General features: G+C 36.4%; 1 protein-coding gene across 1 annotated transcript in view; it reads left to right on the top strand.

The window, feature by feature from the left end:
- LOC114650597 (regulator of G-protein signaling 1-like) overlaps positions 1-26,814 on the top strand; it is a 147,915-nt gene that overhangs the window by 80,449 nt on the left and 40,652 nt on the right. The window contains exons 2-5 of the mRNA XM_028800339.2: positions 12,391-12,951; positions 19,468-19,517; positions 21,982-22,059; positions 24,100-24,161. Of these exons, the coding sequence (XP_028656172.1) occupies positions 12,391-12,951; positions 19,468-19,517; positions 21,982-22,059; positions 24,100-24,161 (751 nt within the window). The remainder of the gene's footprint in view (positions 1-12,390; positions 12,952-19,467; positions 19,518-21,981; positions 22,060-24,099; positions 24,162-26,814) is intronic.

The raw sequence follows: 26,814 nt of genomic DNA, 5'->3' as shown, positions 1-26,814 counted from the left end.
CCTATGCTGGTATCAGCAGAAGGATGTGTGGGGGGTGCAGTACTCCGAGGTGAGAGTGAGAGTGGGTTAGGGTGGTCAAACCTGTTAAAGAAGTTGTTCATTTGGTTTGCTCTCTTAACGTCTCTCTCGATGGTGGTACCCCGCTTCGAGCTGCAGCCAGTGATGATCTTCATCCCATCCCACACTTCTTTCATGCTGTTATTCTGCAACTTCTGCTCCAGCTTTCTCCTGTACTGCTCCTTCGCCGTCCTGAGCTGGACTCGGAGTTCCTTCTGCATGCGCTTGAGCTCATGCTGATCACCGTCTTTAAAGGCCCTTTTCTTCTGGTTCAAAAGGCCCTTGATGTCACTTGTAATCCATGGCTTGTTGTTAGCATAGCAGCATACAGTTCTTACTGGAACTACAATGTCCATACAGAAGTTGATGTAGTCAGTAGTGCAGTCAACAACTTCCTCAATGTTCTCACTATGTGATCTCTGCAGGATATCCCAGTCTGTAGTTCCAAAACATTCTCTCAGAGTATTCTCAGCCTCCGGGGTCCACTTCCTGAATGATCGTGTGGTTGCAGGTAGGACCCTCACTTTTGGTTTGTAGTGAGGCTGAAGCAGAACCAGGTTATGATCTGCTTTCCCAAGCGCAGGCAGCGGGGTGGCGCTGTATGCGTCTTTAACGTTTGCATACAGTAAATCAATAGTCTTATTACATTACATTCTCCATCCATCCATCCCTCCATTATCTAACCCGCTATATCCTAACTACAGGGTCATGGGGGTCTGCTGGAGCCAATCCCAGCCAACACAGGACGCAAGGCAGGAAACAAACCCCGGGCAGGGTGCCAGCCCACTGTAGACATTACATTCTGTATTTCAAAATTTATGTTCCAGATTTACACAGATCACAAAAAAACAAAAAAAGCATATTTTAGAGAAGCCAGGAATTATTCATTCCAATGTCTGAATGACGTGGTGAGAATTCTTCATAGATTAATAACTGTTGACTCTGAACTCTACAACTTTGATGACCATAAAAATCTTAATAAATGACTAATAAGGTAAGGTTTTAGCTTAAAAACTTTGACTTAGTTTCAGATCAACTTTAATGGAATACTTCACTCAAAAATATCTCATATATATTTCTCTTCTGGTTCGTCCTGCTTCCACTTCAAAACCGGTCCCGCCCACACGGAGCCGACACGGCATTTCTCGATTCCTGTTCGTCCTCTTCCAAACCCTTCCCCATGCTGCCTGCGGCTCCTGTGTCCTTTACAACAGCTTCTTACACAGCAAACATCAGAAGCTAAAAATGATCGTGAACACATTCGAGAATACAACTCTTCTCTAGCGTTTGCTTCCATAGGTGCACAGATAACTCAACCTCCTGGCCACGGACCATACTGTTTTAAAATACATGGGCAAATTTATCACCAAATCTCTCCACTATACACTAACACTTCTACCTCTCCAGGATATGAACAGTTGTATGTTTTTGACACAGTGCAAGCTACTGAAATACGCTTACAAAATAAAGCAAACTGTGCATGCAGCGAAAATTTACATCTCCAGCTAGATTCCATGCTCAGAACCATCAACCCCTTCGCTAAATCATACAAACGCATGCATGAAATCGCTCAGTCCAATCCAACAGCATCTGTACGAATGGTTTTCAAGGAAAACCCTAGGCAGGATTTACGACGATACGGTGCCCCGACATGTCACACTGATGTTGCAGCGATTTTCGTCGGAGAAGATGGCGAACCGCCTGCCGAAAGGGACATTTGCATCTATCCCATAGGCAACTCCTGTAAGCAGATTTCCACGCTCAATATTACTTGCGATCCTATGGTTTACCCACTTTTATTCCTTTATGGAGACATTGGCTGGCACAAAGATTTACAACATGTTCCCGATAAAAGAACCACCAAGCAAATAAGGCTTACTCAATGCCAATTTTACACGTACAGATTAGCAATGAGGAATATATTTAGTATTTTGCACTCCGATGGCAAACTATTCCAACAGTACGTCGTAGATGCGTATGTTAAAACAGAGGGCGTGCATCTCAACTATCTCAGACTACATCAACAAGATCTGCACGTGGAACAATACAAAGGACTATCAGACGCACTGCAAGCAAACGCTGAAAATAACAACGTACGTGTAGGCAAAATGATCATATTACCATCCACATTTCCAGGAAGTCCAAGATACATGCAACAAAACTATCAGGATGCCATGGCCATAGTACGTAAATTCGGAAAGCCTGATTTATTTATTACTTTCGCATGTAATCCTGCTTGGCCGGAAATTCTACATGCACTGTTGGATACCTAAAGACCAGAGCACAGACCTGATACCAGTCTTCAGCCACGGTCAGTTGTACATGGCTTTTTCTAGGGTTAGATCTTTCGACTTATTATCTGTCTTCTCCACCAAAACACCTATGCACAACTGTGTCTTTCAAGAAGTATTTATTTCTTCTTAATTTCTGTATTCTTTTTTCACCGTTTTCCGTTCCTATTCGTACACCGCCGTATGCTATGGCGGGCATCCGCTAGTATTTTTTTAATGTTACTAACTGCATGTATTTTGTAGTGGTGGGAGAGAAAAATTGGAAAGAGAGAAAATAGCTTATGATGTAATGGACATAATGGTGACCAATTTTGTCCAACTGCAAACAATGTGAAAAATGTCCATGGGGAAAAAAGGAAAACACAATCAACTCCTTGTTACATCATCTAAATGCTTATTATCCATTTGTATATTCAAAACATGCAAAATGTGTGCATTTTTTTTTTGTTGCTAAAATAATACTTCTGGAAAACGTACTGTATAAAAACAAACAGGAAAGGCAGATATCCATAATATTGTTTGTTTGAATTGAGCATCCATCTTCTCCCCCTTATGCATTTGTCAAGAGTCCTGTCTTCAATTCAAATGAACAGTATTTTGGGAATTTTTGGGAGTTTTTCTTTTTTTTCATGTATGTTTCTTGCATCGTTTGCATTTGGGCAGAACTTGTCACCATTATTTTCGATTACATTTTAAACTGTTTTCTATCTTTATGCATGACAACATGTGATTAGAAACTTTTCTCTGCCACCACTACAAATCACATGGGCTAAGTGACATATTAAATAAAACAAAAAAAAAAAAAACTGGGGTGGTATATTCCTTTCATTTATTGTAATTAAGTAAATATCCATCCATGCACCATGTTTTATTCTTGTAAAGCTGGCTTTGTAATAAAAGGTGGGGTTAGAATTTGTATTTTAGTTTTTGCCATACATAGATGAACAAAGTTTCTTTCAGAGCTTAAACATAACATTGTCCATTTTATGAATTGAAAGCATATTCATTTCATAGTGATCGATGGTGACTTTATAGGTACTGTGGTGTCTGAGAAATGTCATTGTCCCATTCAGGTTTCTTTCCTTTCATATTCATTGACTAATTACTCCAAGTTCAGGAAGTGAAAGACTTTGTATGTGCTCATTTTTCAAACTCTGACGGTTAAATAGACCCTGCATTATTAATAACACCAGTGTTTCTGCTCAGACATTAAAACACTGGGGATAATAGACTTTATGACAAAGTCTGCAAGCTGTAGTCTAGGTAGGATAATTAATAACATACTTGACAATCTTGTGCTGTTTTTCTAATTGCTAGACTGGTACAGAACATTTTATATTAACCACCAGAAAAATGGTTCCAGGTTTCAGATTGTTCTGCAGTCATCATTCTTGTATGTCAGAACTAGGTTTTGCAAATACAAAAAATTAACACTTTTTTAATGAAATTAGCACAGATACAAACTGAACAGTGTAAAAACTGTTAAGTGTATACAGAGTTTATATTTTTGTTCTATGGAGAGAACAAACTGGGTATTTGAAGAAAACGGCCTCATGTGTGGATTAAATAAGCTTAAATGTGCTGTCTAACGGTTGCCAATGAGTGATTATGCCTATTGCTGAAGGCAGTAGCAGCATTATTAATATTAAATGGAAGCTCATTAAAATGCTATCAATTCAAGATCCTGTTGACTCACCGCATGTCTATTCCAGGATTTCTATTTTGGAAGGAGACGCTCCGTTATTTGAGTTTAACACATTTTGAAATCAAATCAAGAAGGTGAGGCATTGAGTTCGTGCAATGGGGGGAAATGTTTTGCATACCTAACGTATACTTTGTATGTATATAAAAAAAAAAAAATTCCAGATAAAACAAGATGGTTAAATCCAACAATGTTGATAAAGGTGCATATTTGAATGCCATATATTTGGCAAATTTCCTTTACATGTCCCTACTTAAGATTCAGCTTTGACCTGATATAAGGTAAATGAAATGTAAAATACGTATGTGTTACATAGAAGCATTTAACAGTCCTTGTAGACTTACCACTGCCCATAACCAATGCATGAAAGGAGGTTATGCTTAATCTGTATGATGCACTTTGGACGACATATCTGTAAATTATATGAAATTTAGGTCCTCTAATTAAAAGAAGACCTGAGCAGTGCTGAAAAGTATCTGCATTGATTTATACAAACTATTTATAGTAGAAACAATTTTTGTTGAAATTATCACTTACTTTGTGTTACAACATGTCTTTTTTTTAACTTGTGTAATATATATATTTTTTTCATTTTAACACATCCTTTGAATTATTTATTCCAAGTGGGTGCATTCTTTTGATTTTCCACAACTGCCTCTGGTTGCTCACATGTACATACTGTATCAGCACACAATTACAGTAGAATTACAGGAACAATCATTATGAACACAATACGGATGAAAAGATTATTAATTATTTTTGGGTGAATCACTTATCAGATTAATCTGGTTATATGTTATGCTAATTAAAGCATGTCACCTAGTCTAAAAAGTTTTACAAAATAGTGGCCAAAACTAAAGTAAGTAGGTAAAGTTTGGAGATGGTTTTGATCTAGAAAACGTGTGATACAAAATACACAAGCATTCACAGGGAGTGCACAATGGTCATAAAGGGTGTGGGGTGGATTCATGGACACATGGTTTCTCCACAATATTGCCTGCCTGTTGGAATGAATTAGGCCAATGAAATTTAATTTGGGTCATTGTCCGTCATTCTGTGTGACAGTGCATTGAGAAACATTTCTTTCGGCACCATTGTTGTACCCTGTTTATTACTGCATTTCATTTAAGCGGTGATTAATGATTGTTTTTTTGCTGAATATTTTTTAGGGTTATGGTCCTTTTTCTAGATTTACTTTTGACACAATTATATGTGAATTTCAGTAAAGTTGCTGTTCCCAGTATGTTCCTGCTAGTGTGTCTACCACCATACTATGCCATATTTATAGCCAGTTACAATCTTCATTTGTTAGTTAATATTCTCTGCTGTCATAAGTTTGTCACTAGTTGAGGAGTTCATTACCTAATAAAGTAGCCACTTGGATTATGTTATAGCTTTTAAATTTTCTTTTTAAATGTTATTATTTCTGTATCTTACAAGTTAAAAATGTACATTAATTGCGACATTCTAAAAAAGAAATGTGGTCCTTGTATTTTCTCCAGTAATCTGTGTTTATTTGGTACAGGAAGACAATTGAATATTGAAAGGTAATCAACAAAACATTTAAGCAACATGGTTAAGTATAACTGAACTCTTAAAATATTCTGCAGAAGTTAGAATATATTTTTGACTTTGGATGAAACAATGTTTACTGTGCAATATTGACTTTTAATTTTTAATAGAGTAAATTCAGTGTATGAAGATTATTAAGCATGTCCTTGTTAGAGACGTGGATAATGAACATTAATGTGATTTTTAATATTATGTGTGTAAATGTCTGCAATGTGCAATTTGATTTTTAAGGGCATAATATCATAGTATTTGCATGCCAATTGGTTTCATAGTTTTGACATTTTTAATATTCTTCACTCTTTAGCTGTTAGCTTAATGTATTGCTAGCCCAGCATCTTGTGACATTTTGTTAATGAAGAGTGATTTTATTGTGATGCATTTCATCAAGGTTATTTTTACTCTGTAGTACTGTGTAGTGACTTGGTTGAAATAATTAAAAAATCACATTCAATTTGTGTCAATCTAAATTTAAATTAAGTTAAATTAAATCAAGACTAGTTAAACTTGCCTTAGTTACAAAATAACCTGACATCAAAAACAATAAGCAATCAGGAAAATATTAACAAAAAGAGGAATGTCCTCAAATGTTTATTAAACAAACTGAAGGAATCCGCAGTTTAGATAAATGTGCGTAGCTAATTCCACCAGCAGAAAGCTATATATAAAAAGAGTCCAAATCAAAATATGATGCCACTCTTCAAATTAGAAATTTTATTAAAAGAAACCTACCTGAATTTCCACATCTCTCACCAATTTCTATTCCAGAATCAATACTGGTCAGGGTTAAAGACTAAGGCCGGATTTATACTTCACGTGACACGACGCATGCTGCAGCGGACGCTCCTGCTATGCAAGCGTTGTACTGTTTATACTTGCACGCATACTTTATGTAAATCTGGAGGAATCCACCAGGTGTCAGTGCGAGATATTATCATGGGGAGAACAGGTTTGGCTTCGCTGTGTTGTGAATTGCCTTAAACACCCATTAAATTCTGGTGACACCATACCGCAATATCTCTGAAAAGGATGTTTAATGGTTAAATCCATCAGTCCAGGGATTTGTCCATTTCAGCTAGCATTGGGCACGAGGCTGAAACAATCCCTGGATGAAGCATCCGCTCATCGCAAGGTGAATACAAGCACACACATACACACTGGCGTCATTTTAGTGTAACCAAATCTGCATATCTTTGGAAAGAAACTGGAGCACACTGTGGAAACCCAGCAGGAAAACATGTAAACTCCAAGCAGGGAATATCAGTGACGTGACTCCCTGCAAGATGGGAGTGCTAATGCTCCGCCACCGTGTCACCCCCATGTGTGTAATTATTAACAGTATTCATTATTTAAACGAAATTTTATCTGTAAAATATAACATACATACTTCAATGCATTTCATCATCAAAGTGATATCCAAGTATACTGTAAATTTAAGGATTCTAAAGGTGCAGAGAGTAGGAATATCATACATTTAATGTGCTCAGTGTGGCATTCTATTGCTGTTTGCCACTGCTGTCAGTACCGGAGGAAGCCCTAGAAAAAAAGACGGCACAGAAGACAGTATGTGAGACTTTTAAAATGTATCGGGTCATTACGATCGGGAATATGCAACGCTTGAATATAAAAGCACCACGAATGCATCTGTATATCTGCATTTTGCTTCACCACTTCGAACCATTCATGAAACATCGAAGCACGCACACCAATCTCGTAGGATCCGCAAAGTGGCTTTCTGTCACATGTAGATAGTAACCAGAGACTCTGACATCACATTCCAACTTTTAGCACACTGCGCCCCCCGACTTTTTGCTGGTACTGCAACTCGCGCACGTGTCGCGTTAATTTCTGAGGACCTGCTCAGAGGACGCATCAAATGAACGCTGGAAACCTATGGAAGCCATGATGCGGGCGCGTACGCGTTCGGAGTGTGAAGTATAAATGAGCCCTAAGACAACATCTCAAAGAATCTTCCTTTCAACGATCATAGGGTATTTTAGGAAAATGACCTTTCAGTTAAAATTTGAATTAGCACTCAATAATTCAACTTAAAATCTTAAAGTAATCACTTTTATATTGTTTAAAATTGTATAAAATGTATTCAGGTGAAGATCCAACTTGCAAGCGCTTCCATCTAGCTTCAGCATCACTAGGCCATATGTTTTGGGAATGTCCCAAATTAACATAGTTTTGGACAAAAATCTTGAATTACTTCTCAGACTACCTTGGTGTCACAATCATCCATCCATCCATTTTCCAACCCGCTGAATCCGAACACAGGGTCACGGGGGTCTGCTGGAGCCAATCCCAGCCAACACAGGGCACAAGGCAGGAACCAATCCTGGGCAGGGTGCCAACCCACCGCAGGTGTCGCAATCACTCCTAACCTATTAACAGAGATATTTGATGTACTTCCGGATGAGCTTGAAGTGGATAGGAACAAGTAAATTGTAATTGTCTATACCACAATATTGACATACAGATTTATCATGATTAACCGGGAGAATCCCAAACCACCTTTTATACATCAGTGGGTAACAGACATTCTGTATTATTTGAAATTGGGGAAAAAAAGTCAAATTCTTAATTATAAGATCTTCCTAATTTTTTTTTTTTGTCGAAAGACTTAATTATAGGTTAAAGCATTTATATGGAGGGAAAAGATGGTTCCATGCGTTTTGGCTCTTTCTTTCTCTTTTTCTCAAGTGAGGGATGAGGTCTTGTTTTGTGTTTTTAGGTATTGTTTTTTTGTATTTTGTTTTTTTATTTTTCTGGTGTTCTTTCTAGATTGATTTTGAAGTCATTTGTAATATAATTTATGCAAATTTTATCTGCTTGAGTTGTATACTGTTCTATTTTACTTACAATAAAATTAATGGAAAATAAAATTTAATGCAACTTGGAGATGGTATCGCTAAGCACTCTCTGCATTAGCGGATCTGAATAGGAGCATAGGACCTAATGAGGGTCTCAGAAAAGTAAGTGGTGAACTACTCTTTAGGTAAGAATCAATGACTTAAATTTGATGTGCACTGCTAGTGGGATCCAGTGGAGTGACCTGAGAAGTGGAGTAACACACACTTATCTCGGCGGGTTGAAAATGAGATGTGCACCTACATGTTTGAGCATCTGTAGTGGCGTGACAATACATACCAGTAACCTTGCCAATATGGAATTGCCATAGTCAAGGTGCATTGTGACCAATTCATGGATACTAAGTTATACTCTGACAGATTAGTATGATTTTGTGGTCATTGTACAGAGTGAATCTACATGTGTGTATGTAAAATCTCTATAACACCATTGCTGAGCAGTGTACAGATTTAATGTAATTTAAGTTTTAATTAAGCAATGACTCCCTGATAGTAGAAGCTTTATCAACATAAGACCTCCTTTGTGGGGAACCCTCAATAGATCAGCAACATAAGTATACAGAATATGTATTTAGCTAAACAACGTGTCAATATAGCTAAATGTTTAGTAAAACAATGTGGCTTCTTGTATAGTGTTAATTCAGTTCAGTGTTTTCGTATAAGAAAATGTATACTGGCTCCACCTTGTCCCTCAGCTAGTTATTTTACATGAATAAAGCAATTCAGAAACCTAAGTTATTGGAGAAATGCTTAGTGATGAAATATAAGATGCACAAGAAGATTAAGTAGTTTAGGGAATTTATACATTTTTTACAGTGACCTTAATTGGGAGGGTAGGGGCAGATTTGAATATCATATGAAGTCCTGTTCTACTTTGTCAAACAAAGGATATTTTCTTTTTCAATTTCAATTATTAAAACGCATCTGAAAATAGAGAACAGAGGTGTGTCTAAGTGAAAGTAATTCTCAACATGTTAACTTTCAGATAGTGATAAGTGAGTAGTGTTGTTAATTTTCTTCTTTTGAATTGCTGAAAAAGGATAATACATTTGCATTTCTTTATTCTCTCCCATGAGTAAATTCTGATTTACGGAATATACCTGGAGATGCATACATAAAGACATCCATGTAGTTTTAGTAAAAATATTGTGGACATGGCAGCCAGGGTGCATTCTTCTCCTATCCTAGTGATGGCATTTTTTGCAGTGTGGAGAGGATGTGGGGGGTTGTGTCATGTAGGCATAAGCCCTCCAAAACTATATTTGGACACAACTTTAAGTTAAAATGCTTCAGCAACATGAGATGTTGATCTTGTAATGGGATGCTGTAAGATGAAATCCTTATTGGTTCACCAAATTCCCTTTGTAACATGTAATATCCATTCCAGTTTAAATTTAATTGTTTCCCTGTGTGTCTGCTTTGACATTATTATTAATAAGGCAATGGGCCAAATTCGGAGAATAGCGGGCATCAAATTATCATTCAGCTTTTTCTTTTTTGGTCAGTTTTATTGGCGTTCTCATAAGTGAGTTGCAATAGGAAACTCCACTAACATAACTAAGAATGTAATTTTCCAAGAAGTACTGTGTAGACTTGCCTTTCCTGATGTGCTGCACATGTTTATCATGTTTGTTCTAAGTATCATGTGTGGGGGAAACCGGGTGCTGCTCATTACCAGCACAATACTATTCCTACAGTGAAACATGTTCATGGCAGCATCATGCTGTGGGTTTGTTTTACAGCTGCAGTGATTGGGAGACTAATAAGGACTGAGGGTAGAAGAGAGATATCCATTAATGAAAACTGGCTCCAGAGCACTCTGGACCTCAGACTGGGCCAGAAGTTCACTTTCCAACAACGACCCTAACCACAACGCAAATGCAACACTGCAGTGGCTTAGGGACAGCTCTATGAATGTGTTTGAGTTTCCTGTTCCCACATCCCTTATCTGTAAACAAAAAGAAACCTTATTTATTATTACAAGCATATTTCAGGAGAACACATTTTACTGTAATCCCATAGGGAAACTGACAGCCTTGTAATGGGGTGTTGATCTGTTAGTCATTAGAATAGGGAAATGCACTGTCTACATAATCTGACAGGCTTTTTATATACTGCCATTCTGAAATAAAAAACATTTTTCTCAGCCCCAAAAAAGTTATTTAAATATGTGGAAATTACCAGAAAGACCTCATAATTTGTTTTCTTAGCCTTCTAGATAGCATCATTGACTGAATGCTTTACCCATTCAAGGTGTCTCCCACGTGAAGGAAGGAAAATGTGCATTTATGAATCTTTGAATAATTGTCAGGTGTTTTATGTTGCTTTTAGGACATTTAGCAGGAGGTAGACTTACTTCCTGAAACATGATGAGATTACTGGGCCAGATTGAAAACATATCCTTAGTTCATGTTCCTTTTGCTGAGGGCAGGTGTCTAGGAGATCTGGTTACAGAAAAGGAATCCTGTTCCTTCATTATTTTTGATTTTTTTACTCTAACTTCTGTCACATCAGATGCTGTCTCTAACACTAACTGTGCCCTCCACTTTTAAGCAGAAAACCACTGTTTCTCCTGGAAGCGTTGACAAGTTAATCTGTATGGCAGAAAAGTAATTTGAATTCTTTAAGATGTCTGGTTATTCAGCTGACCGTCCTTAATTTACAGAGTAACACGTTTCTTAGGATTTCCAAAGAAATGGCAAAACTGCTGCATAATGAGTTTTTGAATTTTACTTGCTGCCAGAATCACATTGAAACAGATGCTGAGTTTAGAGAGTGATGTCTAAATTGGTCTACTTTTAATGTGTGCATAAAGGTCCCATGTGCTAATTCTCAATTATAACCAAGTGCACATTTTTTATAATAATAGTGCAATTTGAAAGAGTACTGGCATTTATAATTACTCCCTAAATCTCTCTGAAGTATGCAGTTTGCAAGACTTGTAATGCAGTACTGAGCAATTAAACATCAGTTATTTCTGCTCAGCTTGTTCTTATAATGGGAAAAATGGTGACAAGGTTGTGGAATTTCACAAATTCAATACTATACCATAGTTAGAAAATATAACTTTTTGCCAAAAATGTCATTGTTTAGTAGAAGAACCAAACAAAACACTGAAAAATGATTGATGCCATTTAAATTTTGTTTTCAACATTTTCTCATTCATTTTCTAACGTACATCTGGTCAGATTTACATTCACATGCTACTTAATCTAACAGCATGTTTTAGACATGAAGGTATATTGGAACTTCCAATAGTAACCAATGCAAACACTGGGAAACAATACAATTTGCACACAAAAGATGATGCTTAAATCAGTACCGTAGATTCCGTAAGTAAAACTTAAGTGATGAAATTAGAAATAACACTGTTCAAGTGCATGGAAAGGTGTGTACTAACTTAATATGTAATCTAGAATTTTTTATGAACAAAATTGTATTTAAATGTTGCATTTTATATGTTCATATAATACAAATTTGTTTTTTTTTTTTTCAATTTTGTATATGTATACACATTGTCATTATGTGAAAACTTCCATTGTGTTTCTGTGCTATGTAGAGTTGGAGTATAAATGAGTGCCTTTCTTATGGACACAGAGTTGGCATTGAATATCACATTGCTATGACATGTAATCATTCAACTGCAGTGTTTCCACTTTTAGAATTGAATCCTGCTTTACTGTGGCTTAAAAACAAACCGAAGATGAAGAATAAATGTATACATGCATGCATGCATATAGCTCTTTAAATTTGTTTTTATTAATTTGTTTATTCACTGCCAGTTTATTTTTATTCACTACAAAAAATTAAACAAGGAAAAATAACTATGCAGAAGAAAATGCATATCTAATTTATTGTAATCATATATTTTTGTCTTTTTATTATTCCTTATGTACAGATGCGTAGGTCCAGCTCAGAGGGCACACTCTTGTATGAAATCTTACCATGGCATGGAACATCAGTGGGAAGACCTGAATGTCACCAAATTGGGGTTGAGACTGACCGCTCCGAGGAGCAGTCATGGAACACTGGAAAGACGGGACTGCTAAATGTTCAGGAAGTTTCTCCCCTTCTTTGCACAAGTCTGAAGAAGACTGACCCTTTTATTGAAGTAACTGATGGACCTCAGCCATCTTCTCTGGGAGATATACCGATAGTCCGCATTGAGAAGGAATACAGCTTAAGTGTTGAAACTTTATCTAACATTGTCAGTGAACATCCACCTGTTGGAGAATGTTTTCTTGGTGTACCTGGACTGTCAGGAGTGTCTCGAGCTTACAGTGATAGCCAGTTGGCACGAGAGGGACCCACAGATGTCCTGGATGGCACTCATAAAGGCAGAAATGACAGTAGATGGACTTCATCATCTTCTAAATCAATTCGTTCAGACAATTCTCATGGAAGGTTGGCTGCAGCCAAGGATCACTTGCTCAAGTCCTTATTTGGGTCTTCAAAACAGGTGAGTACATGTCAATCCTTATAAAACTGAAATCATGTTGATAGATAATTGCTAAAATGTGAGTTCTCTTTGGAGAGGCTAATTGGTGCAATGCCCATACCCTTTAAAGATAAAGTATGGCCTGAATCTTATGTAAAGCAGGAAACCAATACTAATGTGCACTATTGTAAGAGACAATTTAATGTAGCAAATAGTGTGGGAGCAAACCAATGCAAACTACTAAATAAGTTTAAACATCTGGTTCTTGAAGTGTTTAACACTATGCCACTATAAATAAACAATGTCAGTTACCTAATAGTCATATCTTTGAGATATAGGAGGAAAAACTGGAATATCAAACAATACTAACAAGTCGAGAGCATGCAAACTCTTAAACCTCTTTGATGCTACTGAGTTTGTCATTTTAACACAGGACTGATTAGCTGTGAGAGAGCAGCAGAACTATCAACTGTGTCATCCATGCATTGTTATATGGAATAAATTGCAACAAATAACTACCACTGTAAATTGCTTTACTGAGGTACGGACAACACAGAGTACCTTAATCAGGAAGTCGGTGACAGTGCTCACATTGCATCCTATGACAGGTATCTGCCCCTTTGGCTGAATTGAACAAAAATATTGGCTTCAAAGACAGCTCCTTTTGAAAATTATTTGTCATAGGAAGATGACCTGTGGTTATGAGCATAAAAATGACTTGCATCATTTTTAGAGGTTAACATTTGCTGGTGTCATACAAATGAGCCAGTGACATTAAAAAATGTTTGGGGTAGCTACCTGTATATTGTGCCCTGGCTGCAAATGGGTAAATTGTAGAGTTGTTCACCGAACAGAGTCCAAAACAGAACTGATTTTAAGTTGGGAAGATGAGGGCTTTAAAGGCCAGGAAGTGACATCATCGGGACTGAAAGTGACATCATCAATGGCGCCGGGACTGGAAATGTCATCTATGGCGCAGGGACCAGAAGTGATGTCATCATAGGCGCCAAAAGCAAGCGGGATTTCCTGTGGATGGTCTGCAGTGGATTGAGAGAGAGAAAGTCAGTGCAGCTTGCCACCCCCTGGTCTGGCGTGGTACTACTATTATTCAGGCCCTTTAGCTGCCTCCCAATCGCACATGTGTGACAAGGTCCTCCCCTCAGCCCCAACCCATCAGGGTCGTAACCAAGAGGTCATGAACGCGAGAAAGTGCATGGAGAGAACCCTTACGATGAATAAGCAAAAACTTGTATGGTTGAAGATCAAGAAACCACCTGATGACCCATGGATTCGACTCCTAGTGTAGGGCCATCCGCTGTAGGGGTGCATGATCCATAACAAGAGTGAACTCACAGCCCAAGAGGTAGTACCTCAACTATGTAATTGCCCATTTAATCGCAAGGGTTTCCCTTTCCACCGCCACATGCCTGGTCTCTTAATCCAACGGTTTCCGGCTCAGGAACATAACTGGGTGTTCAACACCATCGATGTTCAGTCAGTGAAGTCTTTACACACAGTTACTCACACAGTGAACCCAGCAGTGTGTTTAACTTTTTTTCTTAAAATCTTTGAGTCCTTAACTAGGAAATGATGTCAACTTGTAGTTTCACCCTTGTGTATGTTTTCTTCTCACTATTAAGGCCGTTTTTTGCTTTGTGCCCTCCCTCACTATAACCTATCGTTTATGGGGAAGGAGTGAAAGCTTTAGATTAGTCAAAAATTCTGATCTGAGGTTTTCGACAGATCTCTGTTTTAGGGTCCCCTGATACTGAAAACATCAATATCTTGATGATGGGTGTGAGTCTGCGTCCATGCGTGTGTGTGTGTCACAATTTCTTGTGGACAGTTTAGGGCTAAAATAGCTGGATGGAAAAATACCAAACTCAAAACTTAAGCATGTTATGAAATGATGATGTACTGATTAGTTTTTGAGCCAAATCATGCAAGGGAAAGAGGCACTGTAGAGGAACCCTCAAATACTGTAATTCTGTAATTGATTAAGAATTCTTCTCATCAATTGCTATTGTAATGACCTATTTTATGATCTGAAAGATCAGCTTCAGAGCAGTAAAAAATTATTGAAATGTTTAAGAATAGTTCGGGTAACTTGGTTCCTAGGGTGCAAAGCCTACTGACACTCACGTCCAAATTTTTTACTTTATATTTTGATACTTCACTAAGACTGTTACCAATTTAGTATAATATATGAGTGGTTAGCATGATGGCACAGTATGTTGTGTACTTAATGTGTATACAATAATATATGTAGGTGAAAGTAAAATCCTTCCCTAGTGAAACATTACAAGAAAAGGATTGTCCGTCCTGCTAAAAGCACTGGAGGAATAACTGAAGTACTGTGACATTTCACGCATCTTCTTTTTTTATATATATATATATATATATATATATATATATATATATATATATATATATATATATATATATAATATACAGTAAATATACCCTGTTTTGTAAATATGTTATACTGTAGAATACCAAGTTTTTCAAGTTGACTTCACAAGTTTTTTTTTTCCTGTACAGGTTAGTTTGCATTTAAAATTAGAACATGGCAAAAAACATGACACAATATGGTTAAAGCACTGTACAAGGCATTCTGTTTCTGATCACTAGGGAACACTTAAAATATCATTTGATAAGACCCACACAAATGTTTCATCTCTGACATGTTGGTTCCATTTTATTTATAACTTTTGGGATTATTGAAGTAATTTCTACAATCCCAATCCTGGGTAACAAATGAGGGGGGGGGGGGGGGGGGGATTGGGAAGCCTTGTTTAATTCAATATGCAGTATATAACATAACAGACTAATTAAAATCTATTGCAAGTAAGGGGAGCAGGAGAAAACTCATGCTGTTCATGAAGTAATACCCGGAGTATTCTCTGTACAGATTGGTATCTTTGGTGAACCAACTTCTGCTGCAACCCATAATTTTCTTGTCCTTACTGGGTTTGACTGGAAGCAGCAGTTCTCTTCATGAACTTCATGGGTTGGGCTGACTCTCTGGTTCACCCAAAAATGCTTGAGTTTGTCCAGAGTGATGTAAGTCCAGCTTTGTCCTGAATGGAAAACACACCAGGCTTTGAGACCTCTGGAGTTCTTATCCCCACTTGCAGTGGCTTCCCTCTTGCTCCAAGCTCATTAGCATAAGGTGACATTTAAGAACAGAGTTAACGATCAGACTAACAAATGTCAAGAGAAACCAAGCTCAGAGAAGATGGGAAATGGATTTTTGACAGCTTGTTACACTTAATCTCATTTAACATTTAGGCAATGTATTATTCCCTGTTCACTTTCTGTTCTGCCTACATCATACACCACGTGTCATTAATAATCTTAAATTGTAACCACAATCCACATTCACTATTAAGTTAAACTGCAATGTCAAATTCTTACACTTTAAACCTCTATGTGACAAACTGAGTCTTCATCCAGGGATTCTATTCTGGAAAGTCAAGGGCAGTTGTTAACAAAGAAATGATGAGAAGGAATGAATAAACTTTGAACTATGTGGTAATCAAAAAGATTATTGTTTTTATTAACTAAGATTCATCTGTAACACAGCAGTAGGGTTGTAATCTATTGCTTGATACAAACTTAACTTTTTAATCAGCTTTTCTGTTGGGTAATTCCTTATCAGTATCAACTAATATTAGCTAAAATAAAAAATAAGTTGTACCCATGACACCGTCCTAAGGCATTCCATAAGCAAACATATTTTAGTAATTGTGCCATTTATAAAGTATGAATCATATTGTCAATAAAATGAGCTAGAATAGTATGAACACCCTTAAAAGTGCGACTCCATTAAATACAGCTTAGTTTATACGAAAGGGAAATAAATTCTATTTTTAATTTTTTTTTCTTTTCATCAGAAAGAGGTTAATGACATTCATTTCATCCTCATCAACAGTTGGTACTGTGGAGGCTCTGTAGGTCTGTTACCATTTTGTTTAAATGCAGACATTGCTTAACTTCAATAAAATAAAGGCTGCTTACGGTTTAAAGTTAGCAGTGCAGTTAATATTTGGATGCAGTTTTAAGGAAGATGGAATAAAACTGAACAATTTTTGGCTCTATTATCTTTAATATATACAGTGCATCTGGAAAGTATTCACAGCACATCACTTTTTCCACATTTTATGTTATAGCCTTATTCCAGAATGGGTTAAATTCATTTTTTTCCTCAAAATTCTACAGACAACACCCCATAATGACAACATTAAAAAAGTTTACTTGAGATTTTTGCAAATTTATTAAAAATAAAAAAATTCAGAAAGCACATGTACATAAGTATTCACAGCCTTTGTCATGAAGCTCAAAATTGAGCTCAGGTGCATCCTGTTTCCCCTGATCATCCTTGAGATGTTTCTGCAGCTTAATTGGAGTCCACCTGTGGTAAATTCAGTTGATTGGACATGATTTGGAAAGGCACACACCTGTCTATATAAGGTCCCACAGTTGACAGTTCATGTCAGAGCACAAACCAAGCATGAAGTCAAAGGAATTGTCTGTAGACCTCTGAGACAGGATTGTCTCGAGGCACAAATCTGGGGAAGGTTGCCGAAAAATTTGTGCTGCTTTGAAGGTCCTAATGAGCACAGTGGCCTCCATCATCCGTAAGTGGAAGAAGTTCAAAACCACCAGGACTCTTCCTAGAGCTGGCTGGCCATCTAAACTGAGCGATCAGGGGAGAAGGGCCTTAGTCAGGGAGGTGACCAAGAACCCGATGGTCACTCTGTCAGAGCTCCAGAGGTCCTCTGTGGAGAGAGGAGAACCTTCCAGAAGGACAACCATCTCTGCAGCAATCCACCAACCAGGCCTGTATGGTAGAGTGGCCAGACGGAAGCCACTCCTTAGTAAAAGGCACATGGCAGCCCGCCTGGAGTTTACCAAAAGGCACCTGAAGGACTCTCAGACCATGAGAAAGAAAATTCTCTGGTCTGATGAGACAGAGACTGAACTCTTTGGTGTGAATGCAAGACGTCACGTTTGGAGGAAACCTGGCACCATCCCTACAGTGAAGCATGGTGGTGGCAGCATCATGCTGTGGGGATGTTTTTCAGCGGCAGGGACTGGGAGATTAGTCAGGATAAAGGGAAAGATGACTGCAGCAATGTACAGAGACATCCTGGATGAAAACCTGCTCCAGAGCGCTCTTGACTTCAGACTGGGGCGATGGTTCATTTTTCTGCAGTACAACGACCCTTGGCACACAGCCAAGATATCAAAGGAGTGGCTTCAGGACAACTCTGTGAATGTTTTTGAGTGGCCCAGACTTGAATCCGATTGATCATCTCTGGAGAGATCTTAAAATGGCTGTGCACCGACGCTTCCCATCCAACCTGATGGAGCTTGAGAGGTGCTGCAAAGAGGAATGGGCGAAACTGGCCAAGGATAGGTGTGCCAAGCTTGTGGCATCATATTCAAAAAGACTTGAGGCTGTAATTGCTGCCAAAGGTGCATCAACAAAGTATTGCGCAAAGGCTGTGAATACTTATGTACATGTGCTTTCTCATTTTTTTTATTTTTAATAAATTTGCAAAAATCTCAAGTAAACTTTTTTCACATTGTCATTATGGGGTGTTGTGTGTAGAATTCAGAGGAATAAAATGAATTTAATCCATTTTGGAATAAGGCTGTAACATAACAAAATGTGGAAAAAGTGATGCGCTGTGAATACTTTCCAGATGCACTGTACCTATAAGGTTCTAAATTACTTTTCAACTATTGCCTGATATCCCTAACAGAAAGGAGTTATTTTCTTTTAAGAATTCAAGGTTATAAGATAAATAAGCAAAGGTTTTATTCCAGTAAGATCTGAGGATTATACACTTCCAAAATAAACGTGTCGCAATGAAGCAATTACAGTTGGTCACAAGTATGCTAAGGACCAGGATGCATTTTGGATAGCTCGGTAAGGAGGAATGCGTATGATGTACAGCTTTGACCTCAGTTAGACCATGCATCACATACACAGGGGAAAAGTGCATATTATCAAGTGCTGGTCTCCCATCTATTTTCTAAAAATCTCACCAGATTTTGTAGGTGTTCACCTTTTTGAAGATTTTGGTGTAGTTTTAATAACCTTTCTTAACCTAACAGACACCATTTTTGAGTGTATGAAGAAACCTGAGTAACCACGCAGAAGGAAACAACAGACCTTGAATAAATGTCAATCAAATTAATGACACACTCACTCACACTGAACCAATTTAGAGTCAAATTATACCAAATGCAAGTTTTTAGGGTTTGCTGGGAAAGCAAGGCACCCAGTGAAAAAAAAACAGCAGACACCGGTTGAATATATAGCAGTAGTTATTGCTTCTTAACCAACCAAGTAGTACTTTTTTTTTTTCAGCTGTTTGAATTTATACAACCTTTTAGGTCTGTTGACATTTATATTATTCCATAGCTATATATGTCTATTTATCTTATGGAAAAGAGGTCTCAATAAGGACATTCATTTAGATATTGGTTTTAATAAAATAATAAAATTGTGATTTATAATTGCAGAACCTTCATGCCAGTATGGAAACAGATTTGGACACAGTTGATGGCAACAGGTATGGAAGTCTTGCTGATGCTTTTATTTTCAGTTTATATTCACTTTTTGATGTGAGAATAATATGTACTAAATGTTATTTTAATCATCTTCTTTCAGGTTTCTGTCATAGTAATAAATCTGTAGTACAACCTAATATATCACATTCTTAATTGTAACTCTTGTGTCAAAGGCAGAATTTATTGCAGTCTTTATATTCCCTGTCTCTCTGCGTAGAATATTGCATATGTATTATTACATTCACTGACTCTCTGTATAGAATATTACATATAAAATTATTTTTCCAAAATAAGAGCAAAGGAATAATGCTTGTATTCAGAATCCTATGTGTTATGGCATGGAGTTAAACAGATGCTTAACCTATGATCTCTGACACAACCATCATTACATAACTGCTCCTTGAGAGTGGCAGTGGCGTATGAGATATAATAAACATTCTCTATTGGAGACACACCTAGCTAAGAAGGAACTCAACAGGATGACATTTAAACACACACTGCTATCAGCTTACATCAATCTTTGTGTGATAAAGTGGCACCAGGAAGATCTGCTCAAAAGGAAAAAAAAATGTAATGAGTGAGAGAATCTTCTTAAAATATATCATTGTTTCCTCAAACTAAAAAATGCAACTTACAGGAGGCAAACATTGTCCTGGGTGTTTGCCATTTGAAAATATTGCATGGATTTAACCATTGTGCAAATCCAGAAGACTGTTGGACTCTTCTGTGAAGATAAAAGATGAACCGTGTTTGCTGATCCTCCCATTGTGATTTTGTTTATGTCCGCTGTATGTTTAAAATGTTCACCAAAATAGAAGGCTTACCACTCAGCCTCACAGTAATCAACAATTGACCCCTTCAGTGTTTTATTTGTTCCTATGATTGGCCCAAATTAATTTTTTTTTTTTTTTTTTAAAAAGATTAAGTCAATATGTGACCCTTCAAGAGCAGTCATAAGTATGATAAGTGTGACATGCTGACCATGTAATTTGCATATTTGATGAAGATCTTCCATGCAAACATTTATGAACCACAGCTTCTGGAAGCATATTTTTTCAATGTAAAGTGTAATGTTTATAAACCATATGCTTTATTAAAGTATATTATACTCTCTATTTAATAAAGACTTGTAAAGGGATTTCCCATTTATTTAAACTCATTCATATGTAAATAAGAACACTGTGAAAGTTGACCCCCTCAAGATTTAAAAAATAGCTTGCATTTACCATTGGGTTCTCAGACCAAATCTAGTAATGCTATTTCAGCCGTGTGGGTTCATGTCAGATGATACTTCATTGTGTGAATAAGCAGACAGAAAATGTGTGAAAATAAATTCAACTAAGAAAAATAAACTCTAACATAGCATTTAATAAATGTTGAAGGTGATCTAGCTCTGAGTTGTAAGGAAGGGTTGTAATTTTTTTTACATATTCAGATATAGTGCATATTTTGTGTCATATTCTTAATAATTTAGTTTTGTATTTCATGCCCGTAGCAAATTAATTACAAGGGTAAATCAAAAAGTAAAGGGAATTTGAAAATTATATGTTAATCATAATGGATAAAGCTAACATAATACAACAAGTTCGCAATGGTTTATGAATACCGGTAGTTTGAACACCCAGAGTGCAGCGCTCTGCCTTTAGTCTAGTTGAATCCAAGTTCAAATGAACATAGACACTCCTTTACGGGACTGCACCACCAAAACTGTATTGTTTTGTCCACTAACAGTTTCCACTATTAAAGGGTAAGTTGCTTTTACTTTTTGATTTTACCTCGTAATAAGTGAACATTTAACTTAAATTTGAAGGACCATGACTTGTTAATGCTGATGGGATGTTAAGTCATACGGTACGGTATATACAATAGGTCATGACTCTTGACAAAACTGGCCAAGTTTTCTGTGTATTTACAATTATCCATGTTAAGTGTAATAGATTATGGTTGAAAATCATTATATAGTATCCTTTATCATCATTAGTATTGCACACTTATGTACCGTCTCGCTTTCTCGGGTCAGCAGACCAGATGCTTTTACGTGTTCCTAAGGCACAATGCAAACTCCGAGGTGATCGGCTTTTTCAGGTGCAGCTCCAAAACTCTGGAACGATTTGCCATTGCATGTTAGGCAGGCTCCTTCACTTGCTGTCTTTAAATCTTATTTAAAAACGCACGTTTACTCCCTGGCCTTTAACCCAGTATGATATGTTGACTATCTGTGTACTTTTTATTATGAATCTCTTCAGTTCTTACATGTTTATGTGTTTGTTTCTTTTATCCTTTTGTTATTGTTTGTCTGATATGTTGGGTTTTTATTGTACAGCACTTTGGTCAGCCTTGATGTTGTTTTTAAAGTGCTTAATAAATAAATATAGAACCTTTCATTAACAAATCAGTTTCTCGGTGAGCCTGCAAAGACACAATGATCATCACAAACTTCAAACACTGCATATTCTTTATTGGCAGAAAAGAGAAAAAAAGTCGACTTGCTTTTCTGAAGAAACTTAGTGAGGTTGGCATGGCTTCAAGCTCAAGTGAACTCAGGTATGTAGCAAGTCCGCATAACCTGTCTCTTAAAAGCTAAAATGCTTGTTGGAAACCTAGAAATAGTTGTCATACTGTACAATCACAAACCAACATACAGTGGCATTACATTTTATAGGAAAAAGGAATGTGTGTGTATTGCTGACTGAATATGCCATAGGGTTACCTTTTGTTCTCTGATTGTTTAAGTATGCTTTCAAACATTGCTGTCATCTGCTTTTTAATTTCATGGTTATACTATTAATTATTCATTTATATAGTCATTCATTTTCTGTACTTGTTAGGAACTGCCTGTGGACATTTGTGCTTTGCAATAGACTGATAGTTCATCTGGTTTGGGTTCCTGTCTTCCACAAGATGCTCTCAAAATACCCCTCTGGTTCTGACCCCTTACTTTATTTTAATGTAGAAAGCTGCTTTAGAAGAGAGGTGGCCAAATGAAAAAATGAATTAAAAAATGCATTTTTTTAAATATTGCAAAGAAAACAAACAAATAAGAAAAAAACTCAATCTGCCAAGTGTATTTCTTCAGTGTATTTGAATATTAGAAACTTAAACTATACTGATGAGTGAGTGTGGGTGTTTGCATGCTTTGTGCTATAGCACAAATAAAAATAGACACTTCTGCATTGAAAGTCTTATCAGCTGGATGTTATCTTGCATTGCTTCCTAATAACAGAAGGCTTGATTCACTGAGCACTAGAACTTTGCGCTTCTTCACATCTGCCACCTTTCCTCTGTGAATGTGTCATTGTGCCAACACCGCCTTGCTCTTCTAAAAAAAAAAGCAGCTTTTGACAGATTGTAGACTCATCCAGAAATACTTTATTCATCTTTGCCTCTTTGCTAGAATGCATATTTCTTTATCATAATCTCTAGTGGTGAATCATTAATTTCTTCTTTTGCCTTGTTAGTTATAGCTTCCATTCAGTAAAAATTATGTGAGCTTTTTCTTTTTTTTCCTGTATCCTCACAACAATAATTGATATAATAAAAACCTATGTTATATTTCTTTCACTTCAGAAGAAATACCAGTTACAACCTTTCATCTGGCAGAAATTTAACTTCTGGTCAGTTGAATCCTCTCAAAGTCTTACAATTCTGTGTGCACGCTGCTCTCAACTTAAAGCTGTCCTTCCTGCTCAGCCACTGACATGACACCTTACTGTTCTAATGAAAGTGGAAAAAAGAATTAGTCCTTTCTTCAAATGAGAAAGCAGCCAACACCTTTTGAAAATTATAAAAACAGGCATCATCTTGGTAATAGACTTAAATTCCAAGGAGTTACAATTTAAAAAAAAAAATTGGAATTGCTTTTTTACATTGAGGTAGAAAACCTCTTTTTTTCATACTTTTAGTTATTAAAAAAAAAAAAAAAAAGTCAAGTCTCAATGCTGGGACTTTTTGCCTTTGCAACTAGCCAAACCATCTACATGGATCTAAATGATATCCATTAATCTGTAACCTTTCTTATATCAAAACAACCTATCAGTGATTTACAGATGTATTGTAGTGTCAGTCTAGAAACATATTAGGTTCTAAAGACCTGCTGTACACATTTTGAGTGCTTTACATAATGCTTTATTTTGTTAGATGTTAGAAACTTATATTTGTTTGCTTATTTCAATGTATCAATCAAATCTTCACTTCATCCCTTCACATTTAGACTATAACAGATGTCTCTTAATATTTGTTAAGAATGACTTTCTGCTTCTGACATTTTCCCCCATGAATTCTGTCCCTCTAGCTTACAAAGTTTTATATTGATTGTTGGCAACTGCTGTAATAAATCTCATTCTGTAAGGCACTTTGTCTAGAATAAATGTTTTTAAAAGTAGGTCCTAACAGTACATGAGTGTAAATTACACTTTCACTTTGCCAGACATCTATTGAAGTTTAAGGTCTATCTCGTGCTATCAGGACATTCTCTCTATTCTCAGTAAACAGTAAAATATGCCCTGATGTGAAATTGTATATTTTGCAATAACCACATATAGAACCCTACATTTGTAGTTAATAAAGCTTTCCTCATTGTTTTAGACCCAGTCCTGAAGAAGTGAAGAAATGGTCTGAGTCACTGGACCATCTGCTGTGTCATAGATGTAAGTCAGAACAATAATGAAGGATTCGTGTGTGTGTGTGTGTGTGTGCACGCATGTGTGTGTTCGATGTATGTGTGTGAGTGAGTGTATGACTTTACAGTATTGCAGTACTTTAATGAGACATTACAGCTCCTAATATATATCATATATTTTGGAATTAGTTCTCTTGAAAATTTAAAGCAACTTCTTATTTGTGCAATCATGTTCATACTTATTGTACATTTATTTCTTGTGGTTAACATACCATTAATATGTTACATTGTGTTACAATTTGAGGTATATATGAATAAAGCCCATAATTGAGATTATCTGAAGACAGATACTAGAAAAAGAATGTCAACTTATATATTTTTTTCAAACGATTTTTATCATTTTTGACAAATTAAGAAAGTTAATAGACAATACAAGTTAAAATTAGATATTGACCCACAGCAAAAATTGATTAACATTACATATCAATAAAAGAAAAGGAAAAACTTCAGAAAAAATACCTCTTCATATATCCAGGCTCTTCAGGATATATTAGCAAGTATGTTAATTTAAAAAAAAAACATGTTTTCCAGAGACTTACTTGAATATGGTGGTGATAGATATCACATCATTTAGATGTATTTTACAGATTGCAACACACTTCTAAAGTTTATACATTATATGCCTTTATCACTTACATATAACAATATTTTTTTTCTTCCCTCTCTCTATTTTTGCTTTCAATAGAGTTGATTATTTCTAAGATATGAAATGTGACCTTCATATGGGAACAATAACTGTAATCAAAAAGATAACCATTCAGGATGGCCATGAATCCACTTACAGTCCTCATGTACACAGGCAGACGGCAGACAATCCAGACCCCAACCACGAAACGATCCAGGACAAAACAAATAAGTACAGTTAACCCAACAGAAGGCAGGCAGAGAGACAGGAACTTGAAACACAAATTACAAAAACTTTATTTTTCTTTTGGTCACCTGCCCCCTTTTTAAAAGCCGCGCTGACATCCTTTGACCCCAACAGCCCCTGCACCCTCAGCAGAAGACCAATCTGAGCCACTGCAGGGACTGCTGGGAGTTGCAGTTTCAAATTCTATTGACTACTTTTACCATCCCAAGCCGTGTTTTCCTCTATGGTTGCTTCCTGTTCTCCCTACAGTACAGTATTGAAATGAAAAAAGGCATAAAAAATTGTGGAAGATATTTGCGTTTTCCACTAATAATTATTAGTTAGGTTCTAAGGAAAAATCTGTGAATGACTGAGGCCACAAACTCTGAACCACAACTTTGCGGGGGTCTATTTTATAACTTAAGTAAGAGGAACAAATATTCTTAACTGTTTAGGAGTTTATTAATCATACCTGAATTATGAATCAGTTTCCAGAAAGCATTTATTTTAGGGCATAGCACAGAAATATGTATGAAAGATCCTATAGTTTTATCTTGACATTGCGTGCAATAAGGGTGATGGACAAGCCAGCTAAGATTTCTGATCCTAGGATTAAAAACAACATTACAACAATCTAGACAAGAGCAGGCCATTCAGCCCAAAAAAGCTCACCAGTCCTATCCACTTAATTTTACTAAAAAACATCAAGTCTTACTTGGTAGCTTATTCCAAGTGTCTATGGTTCTCTGTGTAAAGAAAAACTTCCTAATGATTGTGCAAAGTTTACCCTTAACAAGTTTCCAACTGTGTCCCTGTGTTCTTGGTGAACTCATTTTAAAATAACAGTCTCAATCCACTATACTAAGTATCTTCATAATTTTAAACTCTCTTCAATCATGTCACCTCTTAATCTTCTTTTGCTTAAACTGAAAATGCTCAGTTGTTTTAATCTTTCTTCATAATCCATCCACTGTAGCCTTGAAATCAGCCTGCGACTGTGACGCCTAAATCCTTCTCATAAGGTGTACTCTTGATTTTGAGACCTCCAATTGTGTATTCAAACCTAACATTTTTACTTCCTATGTCTAATACTTTACATTTACTGACAGTAAATTTCATCTGACACAAATCTGCCCAAGCCTGTATGTTATCCAATTCCTTTTGTAATGATTTGATGCATTCTTAATCATCCACCTATCTTGGTATCATCTGCAAATTTAAAAAGCGTTTTACTTATATTTCAATCTGAATTATATATATAAAATAATATAATATAATATATATATAATATTAAAAGTAGCAGTGGCCCTAGCACTGACCCCTGTGGAATACCACTTTTAACATCAGCCAATTGTGATAAGGTTCCTCACACCATCACCCTCTGCTTCCTGTGTTTTGAGAAAGTTCTGTGCCCTTCTAAAAACATCATCCTGAACTCCCACTTCTTTTAGTTTGATACTCAACCTCACATGTGGCACCTTATCAACTAACTGTCATATTCATTTAAGGATCTGTGTCTCTGTTTAACAGGAATGGAAAATATAATGGGTCATTTACACTACTATTTAATAGCTTAAAAGAAGGTTACATTTTAGGTATTCATTATACAAAAGGCATTAACAGTATATAAACATTTTATTAACTACTGTATGCAATTAAAAATAACAAATCATTGTTAAAAAGGCATATATTTTATAAAATGTAGACTGTTAGTAGCTTCTTATAATGAATACTTAAAGTATTTACAAAAGTAATATGCAGAAACATTTTT

Source organism: Erpetoichthys calabaricus, chromosome 1 (genome assembly GCF_900747795.2).
Source record: "Erpetoichthys calabaricus chromosome 1, fErpCal1.3, whole genome shotgun sequence".
NCBI lineage: Eukaryota > Metazoa > Chordata > Cladistia > Polypteriformes > Polypteridae > Erpetoichthys > Erpetoichthys calabaricus.
This window is presented reverse-complemented; position numbering and strand designations above follow the sequence as displayed.